At 44.6% G+C, this 22,880-nt stretch overlaps 1 protein-coding gene across 2 annotated transcripts in view; it reads left to right on the top strand.

Annotated features, from left to right (window-relative positions):
* Positions 1–22,880, top strand: part of SUPT3H (SPT3 homolog, SAGA and STAGA complex component) — a 2,273,353-nt gene that overhangs the window by 1,913,365 nt on the left and 337,108 nt on the right. For both annotated transcript variants that reach the window (XM_069605796.1, XM_069605795.1), the window contains exon 10: positions 6,029–6,139. In XM_069605796.1, coding sequence (XP_069461897.1) covers positions 6,029–6,139 — 111 coding nt within the window. The remainder of the gene's footprint in view (positions 1–6,028; positions 6,140–22,880) is intronic.

Below are 22,880 nucleotides of genomic sequence, written 5' to 3'. Positions count from 1 at the left end.
TGAGCTTCTAAACCGAAGCCCAGCTCGGCAAGCCGGTGGGTCTACCACAATCCACTGTTTCTTCAGTTCCCATGCAATATTAATCCTTCTCATAAGTCTTTGAAGACAGACTACCTCGACTCCTTGCACCTTCGGTAGGATTTACCCACTATCCCTTCCAGAAAGAAGAGCTCTGAAAGAATACCTTGAAGCCAACCTTCAGAATGGACTGATTAGAGAATGCTAGTCGTCTGGGGGTGCATCGCTCTTTATTTATCTCTAAGAAGGGATCTGCTGACCTACTCCCCTGTATTGATTACAGTGGTCTCAACCAAATTACCATCCCTGACAGGTACCCCAAGACAGTTCAGTGAAAGATACAGGTGAGGAGGAGGTACGGGAGGGATCCCCTGGTTTTCACAGCATATCCTCACTATGGCGAGGTCATAGAACACAAAGTGCAAGGTCTTACATAGTTTAGCGTTCCATCTGTGATACACCACAAGTTATAGTCTATGTTAACAGTGTGTCAGGACACGTATGTGATCCACAGTTGTGTTGTGTTAGATTGGCCAGTTCAATGTGGAAGGTCACAAGTTTGAGAACTCCTTCTAGGTCATGCTGTACGTGGAATTCGAAGTTGCATTCTTTACTTTCTTTTCTTTTTTTTCCCTCCACTAGTATATCCGAAAAGGCAGCTCATCTTCACTTGCATCTTGTACCCAGATGGAGCAAACCTCAGTTACCATAGTTACCACGGGGGGATGTGGATAAAGGGAACAGGTGCCATGTTTCTTTTACTTTTTTCGATCTGCGCTGCCTTTCTGTTTATACTGAGGCACTGACGTAAAACCCAGTAACAAAATGAGAAAATACATAAATAATAATTAGCTTACTATGGCAGCTAGTTCTGTTTTATAGCATTGTATTATAAAGTGTAATGAAACATGCCTATTTCGTTGTCTGACATATGAAAGGCTGGATTGGCAACGCTAGGATTTTAGTCTGTAGTTACTGGTGAGATCTTTTTGCCATTGTGGTGTTCACAGAAGAAGGATTTGCCATGTTGTAGTCTAGTATTACCCTTTTAAGATGTGTGCCTCTAGACAAAGGCTGCCCCTTCCATTTTACAGCTTCCTCAGCAGTGAGGACCAGAATCCCCCCTCACCAACTCCAGGCAACCTTCTGGAAAGGAATCTAAAGCTTTTGGTGCATTTATTTTATTTTATTGGTGATAGCATGGACCTGGCTCGAGAGCTGCAGGCTGTTTTACAAGGAGGGGTTAGCAGTGGGCTTGGCTTTTATACAGTAGCGCATTACTGCTGGTGGATGGAGGGCAGAATTTGTATCCATCTGCCATCTATTGGTGAAATGGTTCTATGTCATTCACCCATTTTCTGAAGGTTGCATTTCACGCGACACCCAGAAAATCGGAAAGGGACATCACCACTGTTTTATGTCAGGGGGGGGGTTCACTCCCCCCAATCCACCCTTTGCAACTTGACGCCCCCAGTCCTCTCTGCATGCACGTTTTCTCACACTCAAGCACACACAGACTCACACACATACACTACACATAACACTTACTTCTGACCCCCGCAGCTCATCCTCTCCATGCCTCAAAACCCCTGCGCACACTTGTGTGCGGCGTAGGGGCCAACAGTTTGATTTAGAAAGACTGCTCTGTGCGGTCACAGCGCTGGTTGTCTAAATATGTCTTTTTTCCTTTTGGAAGAAAAGAAAAAGGTAATTTGACCTGATATCATAGAAATACATAAATGTTTAGTGTTTTGTGGAACGAGAGGATGGTGGCAGTATTTCTGCCGGATTTGAGTTCCTGCTGGTTGGGGAAGATAATGCACTTTTTCCAGGGTTTAGTATTCCTGCCAGGACCCTCAGTCTGTAATTGGGAGTCACACCTAGGGCAATTTTACTCAGTCTTGAACGTAGGGACGTACAGACCACTGTTCTGCTTCCCAAACCCCATCTCTAATGTCGCTGGTGTTCGCCGCGGTGTGTCTGACTTCCTCTTAAAGGAAGGCCAATGCTTCTTCCATGTTGAAAGTGGGTATCTCCTTCCCCCCAAAAGTACCCTTATAACTTTTGATGAAAGTCAAAGAAAATGTGCTTGTAAGTCACCATTGTAGCACAGTGGGAAAATTCATGAAGTCATCAACTGCACATCACAGCCCACCAAGTCCCATGCCCGAGTACATTTGCCCAGCATTGCATCGATCATTTTAAAGAACCCTTTATGAAGACATTCCTGCCAGAAAACTTGCTTCTAAGAATGAGAAACATTGTGCAATGTAGGTGCCAACAGGGAGCACCCATCTCAGCTTCATTTAAGCTGCATCCTTCTGTGTGGTGTTGTTTTCCAAATATCATTGATATTAAAGAGAAAATGTGACATATGTTGACAATACTGTGATATTGTGAGGAACTCGGCCATCTACACGCTGGGCGTGTGCTGGCCTGGGCTATTTATGACATTTTTAATTAAATGGAATAATGGTAGACCAACCTCAAGAAAATGTGTGGGACTAATCTACACGCATTTTCCTATGCTCACAGCATGACAAACGCATAGACCCCCATACTCTGGGTGGACACAGCCTACTGGCACTGTCCCCCTGCCACATTTAGTTGGCTATGACAGCCGGGGGTACATGATGCATCTCCAGAAGGGGGAGGACCAAATCTTCCCCCCTGTCATTGCCAGCCTGATTAACTAGCAAAGGCTCCATGGACCTGCCCTGCTCTTTTGTTGGGCCCTGCAGCTAGTGGTAGTGATTTGCATACCAATTAGAGGGTAATTCAAACAGACCAACATGTGGCATGGCTGCAGACGTTAACAAAGGAGACCGGAAACCCCAACACCTTTTCATATGCAACTGTGTCAACCTAAAGCCAGCTCCTGCCCTCCATATCAATGACAGTGAACTGTCATGTTTTGGACTGCATGTTTACAGTAGTCCACCCGGCAGGGGGGACTCCATTCATAAGGCCAGAGAGTCTAGTCTCACCACAGCTTCAAGGGAGACCTGCCATTTTAATCAGGAACCACAGAGAAATCCATGAACCAGAGAGACTCTTTGATGCACAAGAGACCGGAAGATGGGTGGGACTTTGTATCGCATGTTTTCACCCCTTTACCTTTCCTGTTGCAAAGCACCTGGTTGTGACCTCGCGCATACAGGAGATTGTTGATGGGGACCCCAGGATTCGTTCAATAAGGTAGGCTTAGCTTACACCAATCACTGTGGCCCATTTGCCTTTAAAAGAGGGCTGGGCCCCTCTTCTGGCAGATCATCTGAAGTCTTTGCAAGGAGTAGCAAGAAGAACTCCTCATTAGACCCTGGCTGAAGGTACAGTCTGCCTTAGATCTTCCGCCAGTGAAGGAAGGCCAGGACCTCCAAAGAGGGAAGCAAAATCCCTCCTCTAAACATCTCCCAGGGAACAGAGGGAGATACTGAATGCGGAGGACCCTCCAGCCACTTCAGAACCAGTACCCAGCCATCACACAATGTGCCCTGCTAGGCTCTGCAGCATGCTTCTTAGGTAGAAAGTGTCGGAAGGACTCTGAACCCGAAACCAAGGAAAAGGCAGCTGCCTTCAACACACTCCTGCGCTTTGGGCCATCCGCCTTAAAGGATGACACAAGCCCAGTGAAGAAGCTGGGAGAAGTGCCTTGACGAGCATCTACCGACGTCTGCCTTAAAGGACATTTTCAAGCCAATCGAGTTCCTCAAGCTGCAACCGACTGCAAAATCCAAGATGTTTCAACCACTGCTTCAGAATCTCCGAATAGCACTGAGACAACGATCCCTCACCCTGAGATGCCATGTAGGCCAGCTTGCAGCCTTTCTCCCAGCTTCACTCGCCGAACTGTCCTGCCGCCTGATACCCACAGCTGACGCCCATCTTGAACGCTGTCACTGAAGCTGATTCGACCCTGTCGAGCACCAGGAAAACCTACAGCACAAGGTACATTATGGTTCTGTCCCCCTGGTACTTCCTGGGAGGCCCCATGGACATGTTAAGACTCATTGCTCACTTTGTGCTGAAGCCAAGTAACCTTGAACTGTTGCGATTATCAACCATACCGCTTACCCTCCTGTTAGTATCCAGAGTGCATCCCTTTTCCTTCTTTGAAACTGTCTGTCTCTGCATTCGTTTTCAGGGTGGGTTGTATTTCGTACGTAGTGTCTGTTGTGATATAAATTAAGTAGATATTTTTGATACAGCCTTGACTGGACAGTCCCTTTTTTATTATTCAGTAATAAGTGTATAATTGTAATAATTGTATTTTCGCTGTTTTGCAACTAACCACGATACACAACCTTTTGAAGTTAAACCTCCAGTTCCGTCCACGTTACCAAAATTGGACAAGGAGGTTTATAATTTCCCGGTTATTCCAATCTGTTCTGATTGATGGGTTAGACACCAATATTCACGGCTGGACCACCGTGCACCTGAAGTTAATTTGTCACAAGTGTACATGCTCACTCAGGGCCTACTTATGTGTATTGTTAAAGTAAAAACTAGTTATTTTTTACGAACCCCAAATTATGAAATTGGATACTACAGGGTGCTGTCAATAAGGGATATTTACCCCATCCAATACTTATTGAGGTACAGAAACGGTGTTTACCTCATACCTTACTTGTTCATTCTGTAAATTTGTAAATATGATTATGTGGTAGTTTAAGAATGTATTTAAAATACCAATTTTTTACCATTACCACCATCCTGGCAGTGGAACCCTTTTTTCTGCTGTAGTACTGGGGCACCCGTTTCTTATTTTTTGGATGATGTGAAAGCACAGATCTTGTCTACTGCAATGTTGTGGCGCCACTGGTCACACAAGGATGGGTTGGTAGACTAGTACTGTTTCTGCCTGATCAGAAATCACTGGATTCCTTTGTAAGAGAGCATGCAGTGGTCGAAGTGGGCGGGAGCGGTTGGGAGCCGTGCTCCTCTACTTTTAAGTTTTACTGTTCCTATACTTTTATTTAAAAAAGAAACCGTTCTGCAGTGGTTTCGTTTTAAAATAAGTGTAGGAAGAAGTTGAAACTTGCATTTTCATTGCACTACCCTGAACGTTCCCTTAAACAGCAGGAACATGTGTTTGGAGGTTGTATTGTGCATGGGAGGGGGCGTGTCATTGGGGTTTTTGAGGAGCAGCGACAGGCCAGCAAGGAACATAGTTCCACTACTTCTTTTTGTACACTTCAGCCACTGAGAGAATGTATTTAAGGTTACAGGGCAGTATTCAAGTATATTCCCTCTACTGGTAGCCCTTCGTTCGTTGTAAAACATTTTTTTACACCAGTTTGTTTCACTTAAGCAATTTCAGGCCTACTCGAGCCAAGCTGCCGGCAGCCATTTTCTCATTGTGCTCCCTCAGGCATCATGAATGCCCCTTTTAAATGGTGGCCTGGACTTCATAATCCGGGTGCTTCTTTTCGACAAACAATTTGTCTAGCCTCTGGTGGCAAATATATCCTCGAGAGTGGTTTGAAGCCTGGTTCCTGAATTCATAACACAAGCTGAAGCTTTTTGAAATCTGGCACTTTGCCCCACCATGATATGGACTTTACATTATATTTGATTTTAAAAGTGCAATAAATTATTATTAAATAATACACGTTTACATGGGGAAGCAAAGTGAGCCAAACCATTTTTCTAATTCTCATGTGCTCTAAAAGCCCCTGCACTGTAGTAAAATGATAGAAAGTTCTGCTTTGAATTTTAGTCAGTTTTCCTCTCGTGAGCTGCAGCTGCAGTGGCCCAGGGTGACAGATTTAGAACCCGAAACTCGCATATGGTAGGTCTGTTAAGTCGAGGTCATGTAAAAGTCTTCTTTCATTTACGAATAGTGTATTTTTTTCTGATGGAGTGTGTGGCAGCAAAGACGTGAGTTTCCCCTCCTGAAAGAGAAAAAAAATCAGCTTATACATAAAGTTTTGAGTTTCACATTTTATGCACTGAAGGTCGGTTGGTGTGTTTTTGATTTGGTAACCATTTCTGTGTTTTTCTGTCGCAGAGCGCCGTGGCCTGTGGCGCGGAGCCTCAGAGCGAAGCCATACAGCCCAGCCACATCAGAGAGGCCATCCGACGCTACGGCCACAGGATTGGCCCGCTTTCCCCATTCACAGTACGTAATAACAGAGTTGGAGAAAAAAGTTATATTTATAATCTTTGAAAACTTTGATTTTCCAAGTGGTCAAATGTTGGCTCGGTGGAATTGTTACGAGCAATTTGTGGGAACTGTAATTTTCTTTGTAAAAGTGGCACATTTCTCTTGAGATGCGCACTTTGGTTACTTGTCTGCCTCTTTGGAAGACAAACGAAGTTGTTTCTCACGTCAACAATACTCTCCTTTAATTACAAAAGATTTCTCCTGTAAAGACATGTTTGCTCGTTTTTCAAGGTTTGTGTATGTACAAAACGCTGTCAAATTCCAGTACATTTTTTACTGGGAATTCCGGTCACGAGATATCAATATTGCTGTTCAGTTATTGTAGACGTCTGCCTAGGGTGGCAACAGTAGGCAGGGTATGGCTGAGTGAGATGTTGCCCCCAAAGCCAGCAAATCTGGGCAATTAAAAAAGGATGATACTAGCTTTTCACCCGAGGAACCCTAAATCCTTGCTCTGGACTATACTGCTTGTCAGTGCTTTAAGTGGGAGGCAGACTCGAGACGAGGCTCTAGTTAGGGGGCGTGGCATAAGTACAGGTGGTGGGGTACCCCACCCACCCGTACATCGGCCAATGCCTCACCTTTATTTCTAATGCAAAGCACTGACACCTGCAGGCAGCCCTTCAACCATGCAGCTCTTTGACTACACAGGCTGCCTGGGGGGAAAACGTATCTGGGACTAGTCAGAGGGAGTGTCCGGGCAGGGTTGTGGCTCAGGAACTCTTTTTGAGACTGCCAGGGCTCCGCCCCAGCTAGACCCGGCTTGGAGGTTAGTGAGTGACTAGTGAAACCCACTGACTGCCTATTCCCCCTACCAGCAGTTGCGGCAAAACTAGCTGAGGAAATTGCCCCCTTTGTCACCACTTTTGTCAATAAATCACTAGATCAAGGATCAGTGCCAGATATATTAAAATATACTACACTGTCCCCTCTCTTAAAAAAACCCAACTTGGATCCATTGGTTCTCCAAAATTATCGTCTGATTTCCGGTATTCCATGGCCGGGGAAGATACTGGAGAAAGTAGTGACTCAACAACTGCAAGCATTTGTTGAAGAGGAACTTCTTCTAGATCCCTTACAGTCAGGGTTCCGCCCGAAGTTCGTTACAGAGACAGCTATGTTGGCAGTGTATGATGAACCTTTGAAGGTGGCTGATCAGGGCAAGCTTTTACTTTTGGTAATGCTTGACCTGTCAGCCGCCTTTGATATGGTCAACCGTACAATCCTTTTAGAGAGGTTGAGGACAGTTGGGAGGGTCTCTGAGCATGCCATTCAATGGTTAAGATCCTTTCTTCAACATCGCCAACAATGTGTTAGATTAGCGTCGGACCCATGTACCGTGGATTGTGGTGTTCCACAGAACTCATCATTGTCGCCACTTCTCTTCAACCTGTATCTTTGTCTGGTTATGGAAATCTTGAGACGTCATGGACTAAGTTTCCAATCATATGCTGACGATACTCACATTTTTATTACAGTTGATAAGGTTGAGGAATCCCTTATAACAATTGGTGACTGCCTTCAAGAGAATGGATGGCCTCCAATCAACTGCAATTGAATGCAGCCAAGACAGAATGTATTCTGTTTGGCCCGGAGCATTGCTCAATCATTATAAAAAACCAGCCACTCCCCAAGTTATTGGGAGTTGAACTTAAATTGTCAACTAAAGTCAAGAACCTAGGCTGCATTTGGCAGCACAATCTTGGTAGTGAGAGCCAGGTAGGATCCAAGGTGAAAGCCATCTTTTATTCCTTGACAAACTCTACCATATATTCCAGAAGGTGTTCATGCTATGGTGGTGGAAGCTCTTACAAATGCCCACCTAGACTATTGGAACAGCCAACTGGTGTGCATCCCAAAAAAACAGTTTAGCAGATTGCAAATAGCGCAAAATGCAGCGGTTAGGTTGGTTTGTGGGTTAAGTAAAACCTCCCATGTATCATCATCACGCCGTTCGCTCCACTGGCTATTGGTTGATGACCGCATCAAGTTTAAAACAGCTTGTTTGGTATTCAAATGTTTGAATGATCTAGTACCAGACTATTTGAAAGATAAACTTGAGCGGTACCAACCGTCTAGATGCTTACATTCTAAGGACCAGGCTCTCCTGGTCCTCCCCTTATCTATATTTGTTTCAAGAGGAGACAGAAGATTCTCGGTTTTTGGTCCTAGACTTTGGAACAGCTTACAGAGGGAACTTGGGACTATGGATTCCCTGTGTCTTTTTCGTAAAACCTTGAAAACGTATTTGTTTAAATAAATACAGCCAGTCCTTTAAAATGATTATGTCCTATGGCTATGATTAAGTTGCACCTATGGATGTAATGTGATACTATTACAATACTAGATACTCTCAGTAAAAGTCATCTGCGCCTTTATACGGTTTATTCTGTTTCGAGCGTGTTACAAATACCCAAATCAATCAAATCAAATCAATCAATAGATAGTATTGGTTTTAGCCCCGCATTCTTGGATGAACATGGCCGGTAATTGCCTGCCATCTCAAGCTTTGCTGTCCTGAGTGCGACGAGGGGCTATGCAAGAGATCTGGGCCATTTCCTGTAAGTTCCACCCTGAAAGGCAGATCATAGCCCTATTTGCATACTCGCATTCTTCCTGTGGAGAGCCCCTATGCCCCCCTGTGAGGCTAGGGAGGTGAGCCCACTCCGCAATACCCTCCCATGGGTTAGAGCCAAGTGGGGCCTACCGGGAGAGACTCCCCCTTTGGGAACAAGGACTCCCGTTCCTGTGAGGAACTCCCTAGATAACATACCAATAACATTTCTTCTATGATATCCTGTAAAGATGTATGCAAAGAAAATATAAATAAGTGCTATTGTCAAGAGGAGAGGAGACTGCAAGTGTTCCTTTAACTGAGAAATCCTCATTAACTGGGACGAGGAGGATGACCCGTGGAGGAGAAGAGAAGTCATGGAGGACAGAGAGAAAGGACTGCGTAACTGCGCCGGGGAACTCCCACAGCTACGTAGCATATGAAAAGGGAGCAGTCGGGAGAGAAAGCAGAGAAGCCCATGCGGTACGAATCGGCTTGCAAGGCCATGTTAAGCCAAAGATGGAAGCCCTCTGTCCACAAGTTGTGAGAGAGCAGGAACCAGACAGAGACAGGAAGCGTCTTGCAATCATGAGCAGGAGAGAAGTACTGTTGGACGCACAGCATCCTAGAAGTGGCAAAAGAATGAGAAAAAGAGTGGTGGCCTGACCACAAGGAACCTGTGGTGGACCTGCGGTCCCGTTAACGCTGATACCACGCAAGCGAAACAGAATAAAGTGGTACCTGGGAAGCCAGAGAGCCCTCAGTTACAGCAGCACGAAAGAAGAGATGTGAAGGAAACATCAAAGGCCAATCTGACAAAGTTGACAGATGGCCAGCAGGAAATGGAGAACCAAGTGACATTATCCCTACTAGTCAGAGTGAATAAGGGAGACCTGTGAGGGGGACAGAGAACCATTATTAACGCTCATGCTCGTTCCAGTGTGGAAAAAGAGACTATCACGTTAAAAGCCAGGGAAGATAATGAGAATCAATATTGGAATGATCATACTCATCCCAATGTGGATAAAGAGTCTATAACCTTAAAAGTCAATGCAGTTGATGATAATCATTACTGGAAAGTTGATACTCATTGCAGTAAAGAAGAGTATATCCCTTTGATGTGTAGAGAAGTTAATGAAAATCATTACTGGTACACTCGTACTGTGGTGGAATGTTCATACTCTGATCAATCAGGGGAAACTAAGACAAGAAGAGAAATTATGAAACAGAGAAAGTATAAAGGAAGACTTTGGTCAATATTGTATAACCCGACCAGGGGAAAAAGGGAAAAGTATAATTACTAGGAAAAGTCAAAACGAAGATAAGAAAGGAACGTCAAACCACGACTCATGAAAAGAGAGGGGAAAACCACAGAAAGTGCTGAATGAACTGTGTGAATTGATAAAAGTAGTCACCAGACACTATTTGAAAATTATATATTGAATTGAAGTTCGCAAGCAGCAAACACAACAGGGAAAGGGGGTAATTCACCTGTTCTTAGTTATAAGGTTAGTGGTAGGGTCAGAGAGAGTTAGTTTAGACGTTGGACAGATTCATTTAGGACTTTTCACTGACTGAAGAGCACCGTAGCTGTTTTTATTTGGTAGGGGCGCCTCATAGTATAGGGAAAGTTAGACCTTTATCCTTTTCTTTAATAAAGAATTCAGTAAAATGAATCATCAGAGTCCACGTTCTTCTGACCCGCCAAAAATGCTAGTAGTGTCTTTTCAGAAAGATTTTAAAAAATGAACCTTTGATGACTGGGTGCATGCAGTGATGCACCCATTCATCCAAGGGACGGTTAGCCTGGTGAAGGATGGCTGCCAGTAAGTGAGAGAGGCTCAAGAGCAAGTCTCTACTGTACATGCCAGCATTTGTCAGTAGAAGTAGGAGGCTGCAGCAAAATGGCATAAGGCTGGGCAGGTACACGTGGGTGCTGCTTGGGGCAAGTGTGAGAGGGGGGCATTGGTATGGAGAAGGCACGCTGACCAAAGACAGTATTGTGGGGCCCAGCATGCGGGGAGCAGCATTATATCCGTCCGAACTTGGTTGCACACTGTGGGATTCAGCCTGGCTTTGGCGGGAGCCAATTGGCTGGCTTTCCAGCACAGTTTGCTAATTTAGTTTCTTTATAACTCTATCGTGGATTAAAATATGTTAGTTCAGTTTTTTACTAAAATGTATGGGGGATTACCATGTCATGTTATTTTATATCACAATGCTTTGGTATTGCGCCAACTCACCACCATGGGTTCAAAGCACTGATTCTTGTCCGTGCCGTATGGTGCTCCCACCTGGAGCAGTCAGCCATTAGTCTGCTGGCAAAGAGAGCGAAGTAAGAGTGAGAGAAAACGGGCAAGTAGGTTGCACATGCAGGGAGGGAATTAGGCAGAGGAAATGGTTTGTATTAGTGTGGAGGTGCGTTCATCCACTGTACATGGGCTATTTTCTAGATGGATGCAACACATAAAATTATATGTTAGGGTAAAATACGCATTGGCATTCCAGGGCAGTTTTGGAAGACTTGTAGGTTAGGGATCGAGTAGAGATGGGTGTGTGAAGGACTCAAGATCATGCTTGGGCAATCCTCACAGATCTGTCGGCATAAAATACATGTAGGGTTTATTTATGGTAGCTCAGATAAATTGCTGAATAGAAATTCTGGGATGTATAAGCTAACTCCAGAGGTTGGCCTAGCCCAAGATTAAGATGTGTGAAATGGCGATTGGTTTTGGTAACACAATGCATGGAAGTTGGATCGACATAATTAATAAAGTAAAATGTGATTATGACTGGCCCCCTAGATGCAAAGGCAAAAGATGTTCCTGTGTTCCCTGTTCTTCTCATTTGACCTACGAGGTAATGCTTTAATTCAGAGGGCCACATGCCAATGGGGCTAGCAAACGGCTGTGCAGGCTCTGGCTTAGATGTGGTTTATGATCCAGTGAGAGGGATATAGAATGTTGAATAATAAGGCAACCAGCTCTAAATGTGTCCCATTAGAACTCTGCTCTGTATTTACATTACTATCTCGTTATCACTTCCTAGGGGCATAGGAGGCTCTTCCAGAGGTAAGCAGTAAAACAAGGGAACTGATTTTTACAAAGTGTCCCGAACGATATATTCCTTGCTCCAATTGTATAAAATGGGCAGACAATGCCTCGCAATCCCATCCTTATTTTCCTGCTGTTGTGTTGGTAGATGTGAGAATTAAACCCCATGGTAGTGTGCACATTGAAAGGAAGTTTGGAATTCCGTCTAAAATGTTTTCCCTAAACTTGGCGATACATCAATCTCCGATTGGGATCAGACCTGCAATGAGGTACTTGTCTCGGTGAAGTAGTTTGGAGGGGGAACAGTTAGATAAAAACACACCATGTGGCCAGAGATCAGCACTGATGGGCCCACAGCCGAAGTGGCGCGAATGGCTAGAGAATAGGGGGAGGGGAGAACGGAAAAACATTGACCACAGTACCAAAACTGGACCCAGGAAACTGGGTCTTGGCAAAAGTGGCCTGCAGGCTATTTCCATAGAACCCAAATTTGCCCTTTTTAGTGACTCCCTGAAAAATGAGCAGCATGTTTAATTTGAATATTGGCAGAATTGTCAGGTATTTCTTTGTTACCATGTTTTTATACTTTGCCAAATCACTATTGTAGTAGTCACAGAGCACCCTGGCTTGCCATTTTGTTCAAAATGTTTCTGGACATGAGCATGCCCTGTGCCAGTGTGTCATAGTGAGCCTGGGCATGTTGAAACCATGCACAAGGGAAGAAGAAGGCAAAGCCCATCTACTAATCCCTGAGGTTATGCAGCTAGGAAATCTCGGAAGAACTATGGGTACATGATGGGGTTTGAACTGTGGCTACTCTGGGAGCAAACCGTGGATCGGTGTCCCTGGTCATTCTTGAGGCTTGCTACGAACTTTATGGGAATGGCTATATTGGTGTGTGAGGGAGGATTCATTTTAGGCAGAGGCTGAGCACATCTGCGAGTTCATCTGTCCAATCCAGCCTTGCATCCCCTTCTCGAATTCGGCATAAATTACCTCATCGTGGTAAGAGAGCTGCATGGGGATTGTAGTTCAGAGTTTTGGAGTCTGCTTACCAGCTTAATTTGCAGGTTTAAATTGGGGGTTAAATCTGTCTTTAATGAACAGAGTGCCACCCACGTGTATCATTTATTTGTTTTTAAATGATATCTGTCACTTTATGGCTGCTTTCAAAGCACTTGTTGGTGTGGTACAGAGCAACATGGCATTCATGTGAAAGAATATGCCAATGGAACAGGACATAACACAGTATAACCTTCTTATATAACAGAGATCGGCATCATGTCAAAAAACAAGTTATTGAGAGTAAATCGTTGGAGGAGGAAGAAATGTCTTTGTGGGCATTGCAGCATTAGAAATGTGGAGACAATGAGTGATGGCCCTTGCTTGTTACAGATGCATCATCTGCTGCTGAGATGGGATGAGTTTTCACAGCATACTCCTGGGGGGGAGGGGCTGTAGGATTCTGAATTCTTCGCAACCTTTTGGATGAGGGATAAGCCCGCGGGGGAGCAAGGGCACGGGTGTTTGTGCCAGGGACCCTGGGAGACTTGTCTGGGAGTCTGTTCTCCCTTCCTGATTGCTGCCGTTGCAGGACTGAAGCTCCACCTCCCCCCCCACGATCAAAATGCTGCGGGCTTCACCCAAAAGGGTTTAAGCCGGCGGGGGAGCAAGGGCACGGGTGTTTGCTACCGCCAGGGTGTACACACTCCTAAAGGTGGAGCATTAAGGGAAAACCCTGCAGTTAACAGAACACCCACAGTGCACCAACGGACCCGGATTGAGTCAAAGGTGAGAAAAGTAATCAGCCTCCCTCCTACTAGATCCTTGAATTGGCCGGGCAGCGCTGCAGGAATGGCTGGATTCGTAAATGTGGAGGAACTCCCTCCCGCCCTCCCTCCCCCCCCTCCTTTTTCACAAAGTCGGCCCTTATGTCCAACCTACAAGCCCGCCTCTGTACATAAAGCGGACTACAAGTTTAAAGCAGGTCGAAGAAATGGGGGGGCAAACCAGTAAAGTTACGGGGGAGGGTCACGGAAGTGGAGTCCATCCTGTGGGTGCCAGTGCAGGTAGGACATTGGCCCCAGCAACCATAGTCCCAACTGAAGACATGGGGAGAGCGAAGGAGGGACCAGGTCCTGAACAAGCATGCACCCATAGCCACAGCTTCTATGTAGGGCCTCGTGGGTCTACTCTAGACCAAGCTCTGAACTGCTTGTCTGCCCTTACTACAATTGTGCATGTGCCCAACGTCGACCTGCTAACCCCCAGAGCTGGTTTTGACTGCATTGCCATTGCAAATCTCCTCGATACACTGGGCAATGGATGTGAGAGGATAGCTAAACTCATTGGGGGCTGTGAGTCACTGGTCCCACCCTTGGTACTGTCCCGAAGGCCCGTCCCTGGTATCACTTGTTTGGCCCCCGACCCTTGGTCGGCCCTGGCTGCTGAGACTGTTCACCCCGCCGCTCTCTACCCACTCATCAGTGGACCCAATGGATCAGGGCAACGAAGGATCCTGTGAGGGAAAGCATTCCTTGAGCCCCCCACACCCTGCAGCACTTGGAGTGAGTTTACGTCAGCTGCACCTTCCGGGGCTAGGTCCTTCTTACGCTTAACAACAATTAGGGCCCCTAAATCATCTATTCAAGGGAATCGGTCCCTGCCAGCCTCATCACCCAAGGATCCAAACACTACCCCGGGCTGTTGCTGTGACCGTGTTCTCTCCGAACTGGCCAATATCAAATAACTACTAGTGGCTCTGCTCAAAGGCATGTCAGAGGCCAGGGGGGAAGGAGGTGTTTGCAGGGCTGGAGAAGACCTACTTGGGGCTGGGTATGGAGGCTTGGGCCCAACTGTTGGTACAGGACTACATCCCAGGTGCCCCCAACCTCCCTTTTCTGTTGGTGCCCTGAACGTTCCCAGATTGAAGAGACAACCAGTGGCTGTTCAAACTCCAGCCCCAAATGTACTGAGAGAGTCCCCCAAGGTCCATATCCCGGGACCTGTGCCCTTACCCAAGGAGCTCCATGCCCCAAACATCCATGCTCCAACCGTCTCAGGCATTGAGCATCTTGTGGGGAGGACAGACAACGCACATAAACCCCGGCTCTGGGAGGCCTCTACCCAGGCATAATGCCCATGAAGGACCTAGAAGAACCACTGTGTTTCTCCACGGGGTACCAAAATTGGCTTCTGATAGAAGAGAAAGAAGGGATGCCCTGCGGACCAAATGCCTCCACTAGTTACATAATGTAGGGGGTTGCGTTTTTGTGACCAAGGACGCCATTGGTGGAATGCACTGCATTGCTCAATTAAATGTTTCCAGACTCTGTCAAATTGGTATTTGGGGGCGATCACATGTCAAGGGATGTTTTGAGATGATGTAATCGGTATGGGCGGAACTGGATAAGTGGTATTGCAGTGAGCACCTCCAATATTGTTGTTTTTGCCACCTTATCTGGCGACTCTATGAGCAAAGGTCCTCTTTCTGGGGAAAATCTTACAGTTTTGGGGCCCTGACGTTTTGGGAGCTAAACTAACCATGGGGTTGGGAGGATTGAATCCCGGTTTGAGATTTGCACTGTTGCTTTTTTCCTTTCCTTAATTGCTGTTGAATATTTTTCTTTTAGAAATGTATTGATAGGATGCACTTTGATGGCAGTTGGCCGAATAATGCTGTTAATGAAGATGAAGATAAGTGGTGGCCAAGGTAGATAATCCTGTGATCCCTAGACTGGATAGGAGTACTATCAGCAGATACTTTGTGAGGAATAGTGAGGTGGTGCTCTTTGAAAGCTTGAAGGTGGAAGGAAGAAGCAGGTGGTGATAAAGGAGACAAGGAGTGGTTGCAGTGGAGGCAACGCCCCACTTTTGTCTGCGGAGCGTACGTTTTCGGGTATGGCCATGTGAAGGAAGGCCAGCAGTGGGGGTTGCAGTTACTGATTAGCAACAGATTTAGCTCTGGTGCTTGCATTTCCACTGAATGCTGTATTTGCTTGATAATGAATATCACATATGTTTAGTATTTTTGATACGCTTGTTGTTTCCGAGAAGAGACAAATAATGTTGCTTTCAGAAAGAAGAAGGCATAGTACATGGAGCGAGCATGGATAGACTGCCAAAGCTCCATCAGTGTGTTTGAAGCTTCATGTGAAATATCAAATGAGATACTTTGGACATCCTCGTAACAGTTTTGATAATAGAATAGTTTCACTCTAACAATTTCATAAACCCATATGCGACTTAGATTTTAGCAGTTTTAAAAATGTGAGAATACATTCGGAAAAACATGCATCTTATATTCAAATTTGTGAAGTCGAGAAAATTCATGCGGTTTGAAGAAGCACCAGATTTCCTCACTTTATCATCAGAGGCCACCTTCTGACCACCGCTTGTCACCTGTCTACCAATACCCATAAAACAACCCACCTGCACATCAATTACTGCATGAGCACTGAAATCCACTCGCACGCCATTGGCCACCTGATGGTGCCAATGGGAAAACAGATTGAGTCTAGTTTCCAACTGCTACTTGTTCGTATTCAAATGAAATAAATCTGTCATAGAAGTTGGGCTCTTGTGAATCATGGAATCTGCTTTGGAAGGTGGACCCAATAAGTTAGAGTTTGGGGTCACCAAAGGGACCATTTTAATAGGCTGCTTAATAGAACAGATGAGTAATCTTCATTGGGCCTAATGCTCTCCAATGTTCGGGTCCTGTGTAAGCATCTCCTATTTGAATATGCACCCAATGATGGACCAGACACAGCAACGGTGGACTGTTAGATTACTGTGCAAATATAAGAGCATGATTTTGGAGTTTTAGAAATCAAACTACGGACAGATTACTGCATTTCTTTAGTAATCTGGAAACAGCGCCTTTGTTTTAAGTAGACACAGATGGGCCCATTAGCCTTCTAATGTATTGATCAAAGTGATGAATTATGGGGCTGTACATTCTTGCTTTAGAAAAGAGCTGGCTTCTGACCAATCAGCCCCTTTGAGTTCAAGCTACGTTGACAAATCACTTATTTATTTACTTATTTATTTTTAACATTTGTAAAGCGCCTAAGCCCAAGGGCACTTAAAGATGGTAAGCGTTTCTGCAACATATAATAAAGTGGAAATAGACAAATTAAACAATTTTCAGTTGTAATTGCATCAATCCTCCTCCACGTTCCTTTGCACCATGCTTCTTCCACTTGGTCTTTTGGTCCTCCTTCCTTGACCTCATCTGAACCCCTGTTTCCTGTGCCCCTTTTAATCCTCTCCTTTCATTGATCCTCTCCCTCATCCGATTGAATGGGGCAACTGGTGGCTTTCTTCTCCTCAGTCATGGGGATAAAAGTAAGCAAACCAATATAATGGGCTTTAAGCCCTGCCTCCTTTTAGTACGTGGCTCCGCCGGCATTTCGGAATGGCTGCTCAGAATCCAATCAATACCACTGTTCATATCCGTGCTGAAAGGAGCACCTCAAGTGCTGGTTTGATATAGGGGCAGCTCCAAGGTCATGCTGAAGGTAGGCATAATGCACAGTTTGTGTTGGGCAGAGTGCCATCTTGATATATGGACAGCTCCATGGTCCAGTTAAAGGTAAGATATATGTCACTGTCCATAGAGTGCTGGAATTGCTACTTTGATGTGCAGATTGCTCTGCAGTCTGTGAGGGGTCAGCAATACGAGGCAGACAACTTTTTGGTGATTGTTCAAAATGTACCATTTTATCAAAGTAAAAATTATATTAAATGCTTCACTATCCCAACTCTGCTGAGGATTTCCCTGCCTTACAAAACGAAATGTGAGAACACTCTAACACAGGATGTCTGGCCATCACACTAAACATCAAATACACAACAATATGTATATGCCCATTCAGATAACATAAACACTCACCGTTTCTTGATACCATTTTAAGAAACCTGGGTGAACTCCCTTCCCCAGGATTCAAGATATCATCAGCTTCAATGTTCACAAAAAGAAAATAAGGAAATTTGCATAGGTAGCAAAGTCTTAATTCAGTTTTGGAAGTTCCAATATTAAGACAAACATTTGTTGACCAATGTTCCAACAACAACAAAGCTCTTCTTGGTGACAAGAGTTTTCCACTTACTTAAAATAATCAATGTTAATCCCAGGCACAATGCTTTTCCACCACTCTGTTAATCAAGAAAATACAGTTCAAAACAAAATACAACTTCTAGTATGTTAATGAAACACATGTCTTGGTTAACAGCAATTCATCTTCTGCTTGGAGTAAGATTCGCTAAAGGTATATTTGTCAGGATAACTTCACAATGCTGCTGCTTTCACTTCTACTATAGGTTACCATGAGGTAATTCTCCTTTGCCTCATAGCATTCCACTTCACTTGTACCACTGAGGTCTTGCATCTACTGATAATCAGATATACCACCACAGCTTCAGTACTTTGTGTTGCTAACACAGCTTCAGTCATTTGCGATTCAGGACAGGTTCTGACAAGATTCACTTAAGGTACTTCAACACCTTCAAATAGGCAAGGCACTCTTCCTCTGAATATCTCTTTTCAAAAGGGGCAGCCTCGTTGCCTCTCTCGTCTGTCTTCCACAATAACAACCTAGGTTTGCCTTTATGACCCAATTATCTCTTTCTCTCTGTCTGTATTTTTATATTTATTGGATATTTGTATGGCGCCTATAGACAAGTGTTTCAAGGCATCGTAGGCAATACCCATTGTGTCAACTTCAATTAATCTTTACAAGCAACAGGTTTCTCTTCCCCAACATTGCCTCCCCCTCACTGCCAACTGTCATCCAAAGTAATTACCCAGAAGCCTTGGCGCCACTCTCTTGGCTTCAGGTAATTCTTGCACACTTATATCTTAGGCAAGGTTGAACTTCTATCGGGCTCACAGTATAGGTTGAATTGCTTTATAGCTTTGAGAAAGGCTGTGTTCAGTCTTAATAGGAGAATACTCTTGGCTTGGGCAATGCTTGCTCCTCAACTGCAGATACAATATTTAACCTCTTCGCTTCTTTTATGAGTAATGATTGTTTGCATGAATGCAAAGGTAGAGTTCAGTCTTTCTTTGGAAAGCAAAATTAGGCACAAGCTACCACTTCTTAATAAGTTCTAAATGTTTAAATGTTCAATAATGGCCTTTGCGACATTTGTTCTGCTTAATGAGAGACACGTGACCACTTCTTCATAAGTTTACTGGCTTTATGAGTTTAACAATGGTGTTTCGCTGCGTTTGCTCTTTACGCGAGTGTATGTTAAGTTATCTAATCATACGCAAGTGCTACTTTTCCATTGTACCATTATTAAGAGTTCAACTAACACCTTCTGCTCACTTCAAACTAAACGCGAGTGAATAGTAGGCTGGATACTGTTGCCAGCAGTGCTCCTGTGAGGAATTGGAACACCAGGTTTGACTCACCGGGTTTTGTGATCCTTGTTTTGCGGGTCTTGCACGATTTCTGGCACAACTTCTACTGGCTTCACGCAGACCCACACCTTTCCTCTCTGAAGGTGTCTCCGGTCTGGCCACTTTTTTAAGGAGCCCCTCTTGCTCCTGAGACCCACGGCTTTACAACAGCTCTTCGCCTCGGTCTCTGACACGCTTCTTGCTGCGCAGTCTCTGCAATTGGACTCACATGGAGAAATACAACCTTCCTGCATGCCTTCTGCTGCGCAGCCTCTGCACTTCAGAGTTTGGGGGAACAGGACCCTCTCAGTACAAGCAGGTGAAATCTGCTACATCCATGCTCCGGCATTCCTTTGGTTCTCCCACTTCTGCCTGGATTGCCAACACTGTTTCTTCTTCTTTATGCCTCTGCTACTACAGTGCACACCACAGTTTCAGTTGCAGCTCTTTCTCATTGCCTGCACCTGAGGGGCCCTTTTATGCCTCCTAAGTTTGTTCAGGTGTGGGCTGTTAGGCTTAATTGCCCGACTACTGCTACAGCATGCCTCTTCAGCCCTCTTCCTCCTCCCAGTACTTATGGGTTTAGTCGACTTGCAGTCCCCAAAAACAAAGTTAGTTATTTTCAATGATGTCTGTTTTTTAAGGGTAGATGTATTCCCCTTTATGTTCTTTAAGGGTGAATCATTAGCATGTGTTGTTACAGAGGAAGACGGTCTATTTAAGGCAATATTTCTAGATTCCTTTACATTATACCTTTGGGAATAGGGAGGGTGTTTAACCTGAAATTCTTTGAAGGGCATTTCTGTGGGTAAGGCTTGCTCATGTTTTATGATGCTTGTGTTCAGAGCCACAGATCTGATAGGTGGTTCGGGAACATTATAATGACAGTAATCCATTACCTGTTTTGGTATCCTTGAAAGGTGTTCCCTTTTGCAGGACAAATACAGCGTCTCACCCCACGGGATCTCCTCACCACTGTGGGCCTTGTCTCCTCCTAGGTGATCCTCCCGCAGTACACCATCCCCAAGGTCAGGATCAGGACGAGTTTGCCTTTCCTTGGCCACCTTGGAGGAAACTTTAGGCAGGGTTTCGGGGAGGGATCCGTAGGATTCTTCACAAGTCCTACACTTGTAGATACTCTCCCGGTTGGGTTGCTCATTCTCTCCTCCACTGCCAGGCCTTCTGGGCGATGAGAAAGAAACTGGTCAGCAAAGTGAAATACAGGCATGAGGCAAGCAAAGGTGGTACTCAGTTCATTCAGCCAGGCATTGGTAAAAAGGACCGAGACTGGGGCCTTCACAACTCCCACACCCCACATTTGGGACCGGAATAGCTCTGACAAAAACACTCCTGTCCAAGGTGGAGAGGGGTCCCCATTCCCTCTTCACAGGTTCAGGTCAGAGCACCAATGCACTGTAATCAGTTTGCCTCATGCAATGATTGTTCCTGATTTCTAAAATGTATAATGGGAAGATCTTGTTTATTCTTTACAAGTTCACATTTTGGGAACATATTGAGAGCAGATCTACTGCCTGCAAGGAAAGGAAAAGAGCACTGGGCAATTCACTGGAGAGGCAGGCAATTCTGTCCACTTACACAGACCAAACATAGAGTGGACCGTTTTGAGAAAGAAAGTGGGCATACGAAAGTTGTAGAATGGCTCAGGGTGAGTACATGTTACTACATAATTCCTAGTGGGTGGGGCTTGGAGCAGAGGAATAGTGCAGTTTCATTAGGGCATGCAGTATCAGGATGGGCATGCAGTGGCTTTAGGAGCCTAGGTGAAGGTGCTCCTTGAAGAAGTGATCCTTGATGTCTTTTCTGAATTGCAAGAGTGTAGAACGATGCAAAGATAGATGGTAGTCTGATGCAAATCATACTCTGCGCCATAGGCGTACAAAACATGTTACCAGCTTTCTTTTCTCTTGACATCTTTGAGCTCAAATCGAAAAAGATATGGCTCGGATTGGCTATGAAATGTTCTCGGACACAATTTACAAGTAACAATACTGTTTCACACAGGAAGGGGTCGGTGGGACACCGATCAGGTGGGGGTGAACTCAAAGGTAATTTACTAGGTGCAACATTTTTTCCTATACAAAGCCTAGGGCCCAGGGTTTAAGTCTAAATGGTTCACATTCCAATGTCTCTAGTTTCAGTAGGTCCTAATGCCCCATACCCTTGTGCAGAGCTCACCTGTCTCATTCCCTATAGGTGCTTTCAGGTGTCCTTAGGTCACTCGCTTTCCCTGGCTCTCGAAGGTTGTTGTCTCACACTCTTACCAGAAATAACGTATTTCTATTTATTGTGTGCTCTAGTTTACAAAGAAACGTTTCACACATAGCTATCGTATAAAGTACTGACAACAAAATGAGCAATAACAACACATTTCCACAATCAATTATCATAAAAGTAAACAAAGTAAATTAATAAGGAATTCAAGTATTACTATTTTTTTCACTTAAAATAGGCATAAGACTGTCATGTATTGCATTTACCATTCTGTGTCATTGGTATGTTGTCTGTTCACGTTTTGTTAAATGATGTTTTTTTAAAAAAGAAAATAGGCCTAGGAAAATAAATATAATTAACGGCAGCAGTTATTAAGGGCACCTGATGACCCCCCAATATTCATAACCCAAAGTGCACAGAGTTTAGGGAAGCTGCATGGTGAACAGAAATGTCAAATAGAATACTCTTAGATTTTGTAATTTTTGAATGCTGTAGAGGAGCAGGTGGATGCATTTTCCCCAACTCCCGCCCCCTCTTGCCCATCATATTGGAACAGCAGGGGAAGGGCTATGTTTGGAACTCCATGTGTTATGCCTATACCTCATTGAGTGTACGAAAGACGATATGCACTCAGAGAACCATATCAAATGTATCCTCGTACTGAGAGAGTGGAAGGATATCATGTGAAGGGATGTCAGCACGCACCATTGGACATCACGTAGTGCTAAGTGAAATCTGTCGTGGTCAGTGATGTCATGAAGAAGATATACAAGGACATACTGAAACAATATGAAAATACATAAGAGTAACAATGTAACTGAAGTGACAAGAGAAACATGTACAAAATGATAAAGTATCATATACAAAGAAGATGAAGTAACTTGCTGACCAATAAGTGTAAATATGCAGTAACGCAAGATAGATAAGACATATAGAAGCTTGCTATAGAGTAAAATATAACGTGACAAGGATGGTCTTGATAGGAAAATGGACTTTGGATTGGGTAAATATTCAATCCAGCTACCTCAGAAACAGAACAGGGGTACAGAGTCAGGAGACATAGGAGAATTAGCTTTGTGTGCAGAACAAAGGCGTCTGTTGGCTTGGTTTGGCTTGATGCTATTTGAGGAATAGCTGGAAAGCACAAAGGGAGGCAGACAGATAAGCCATGGACGTGAGACACATTTCTCTTAGATTAAAGAAGAGGAAAACATCTGCAAGTGAAAAGTATTGGACAATTAACAATGGATAAGGCTCCTACAAGATGGAGTGAGCAAGTCTCTAGCGGCAAAGACGAGCAATAACACCCAGCATAATTGAATCAAATAGCAGTAAATGGGAGGTCGGAATTGACACATTTTCAGTCTTCTCACACGTAATTCAGAAGTCGAAAGCAATGGCTATTCATTAAGCTGTGGATGAAGATAGTGATGTGCTTACACTCCCTTG

The sequence above is a fragment of the Ambystoma mexicanum genome, chromosome 4p (genome assembly GCF_040938575.1).
Source record: "Ambystoma mexicanum isolate Mex_15411 chromosome 4p, UKY_AmexF1_1, whole genome shotgun sequence".
Classification (NCBI taxonomy): domain Eukaryota; kingdom Metazoa; phylum Chordata; class Amphibia; order Caudata; family Ambystomatidae; genus Ambystoma; species Ambystoma mexicanum.
This window is presented reverse-complemented; position numbering and strand designations above follow the sequence as displayed.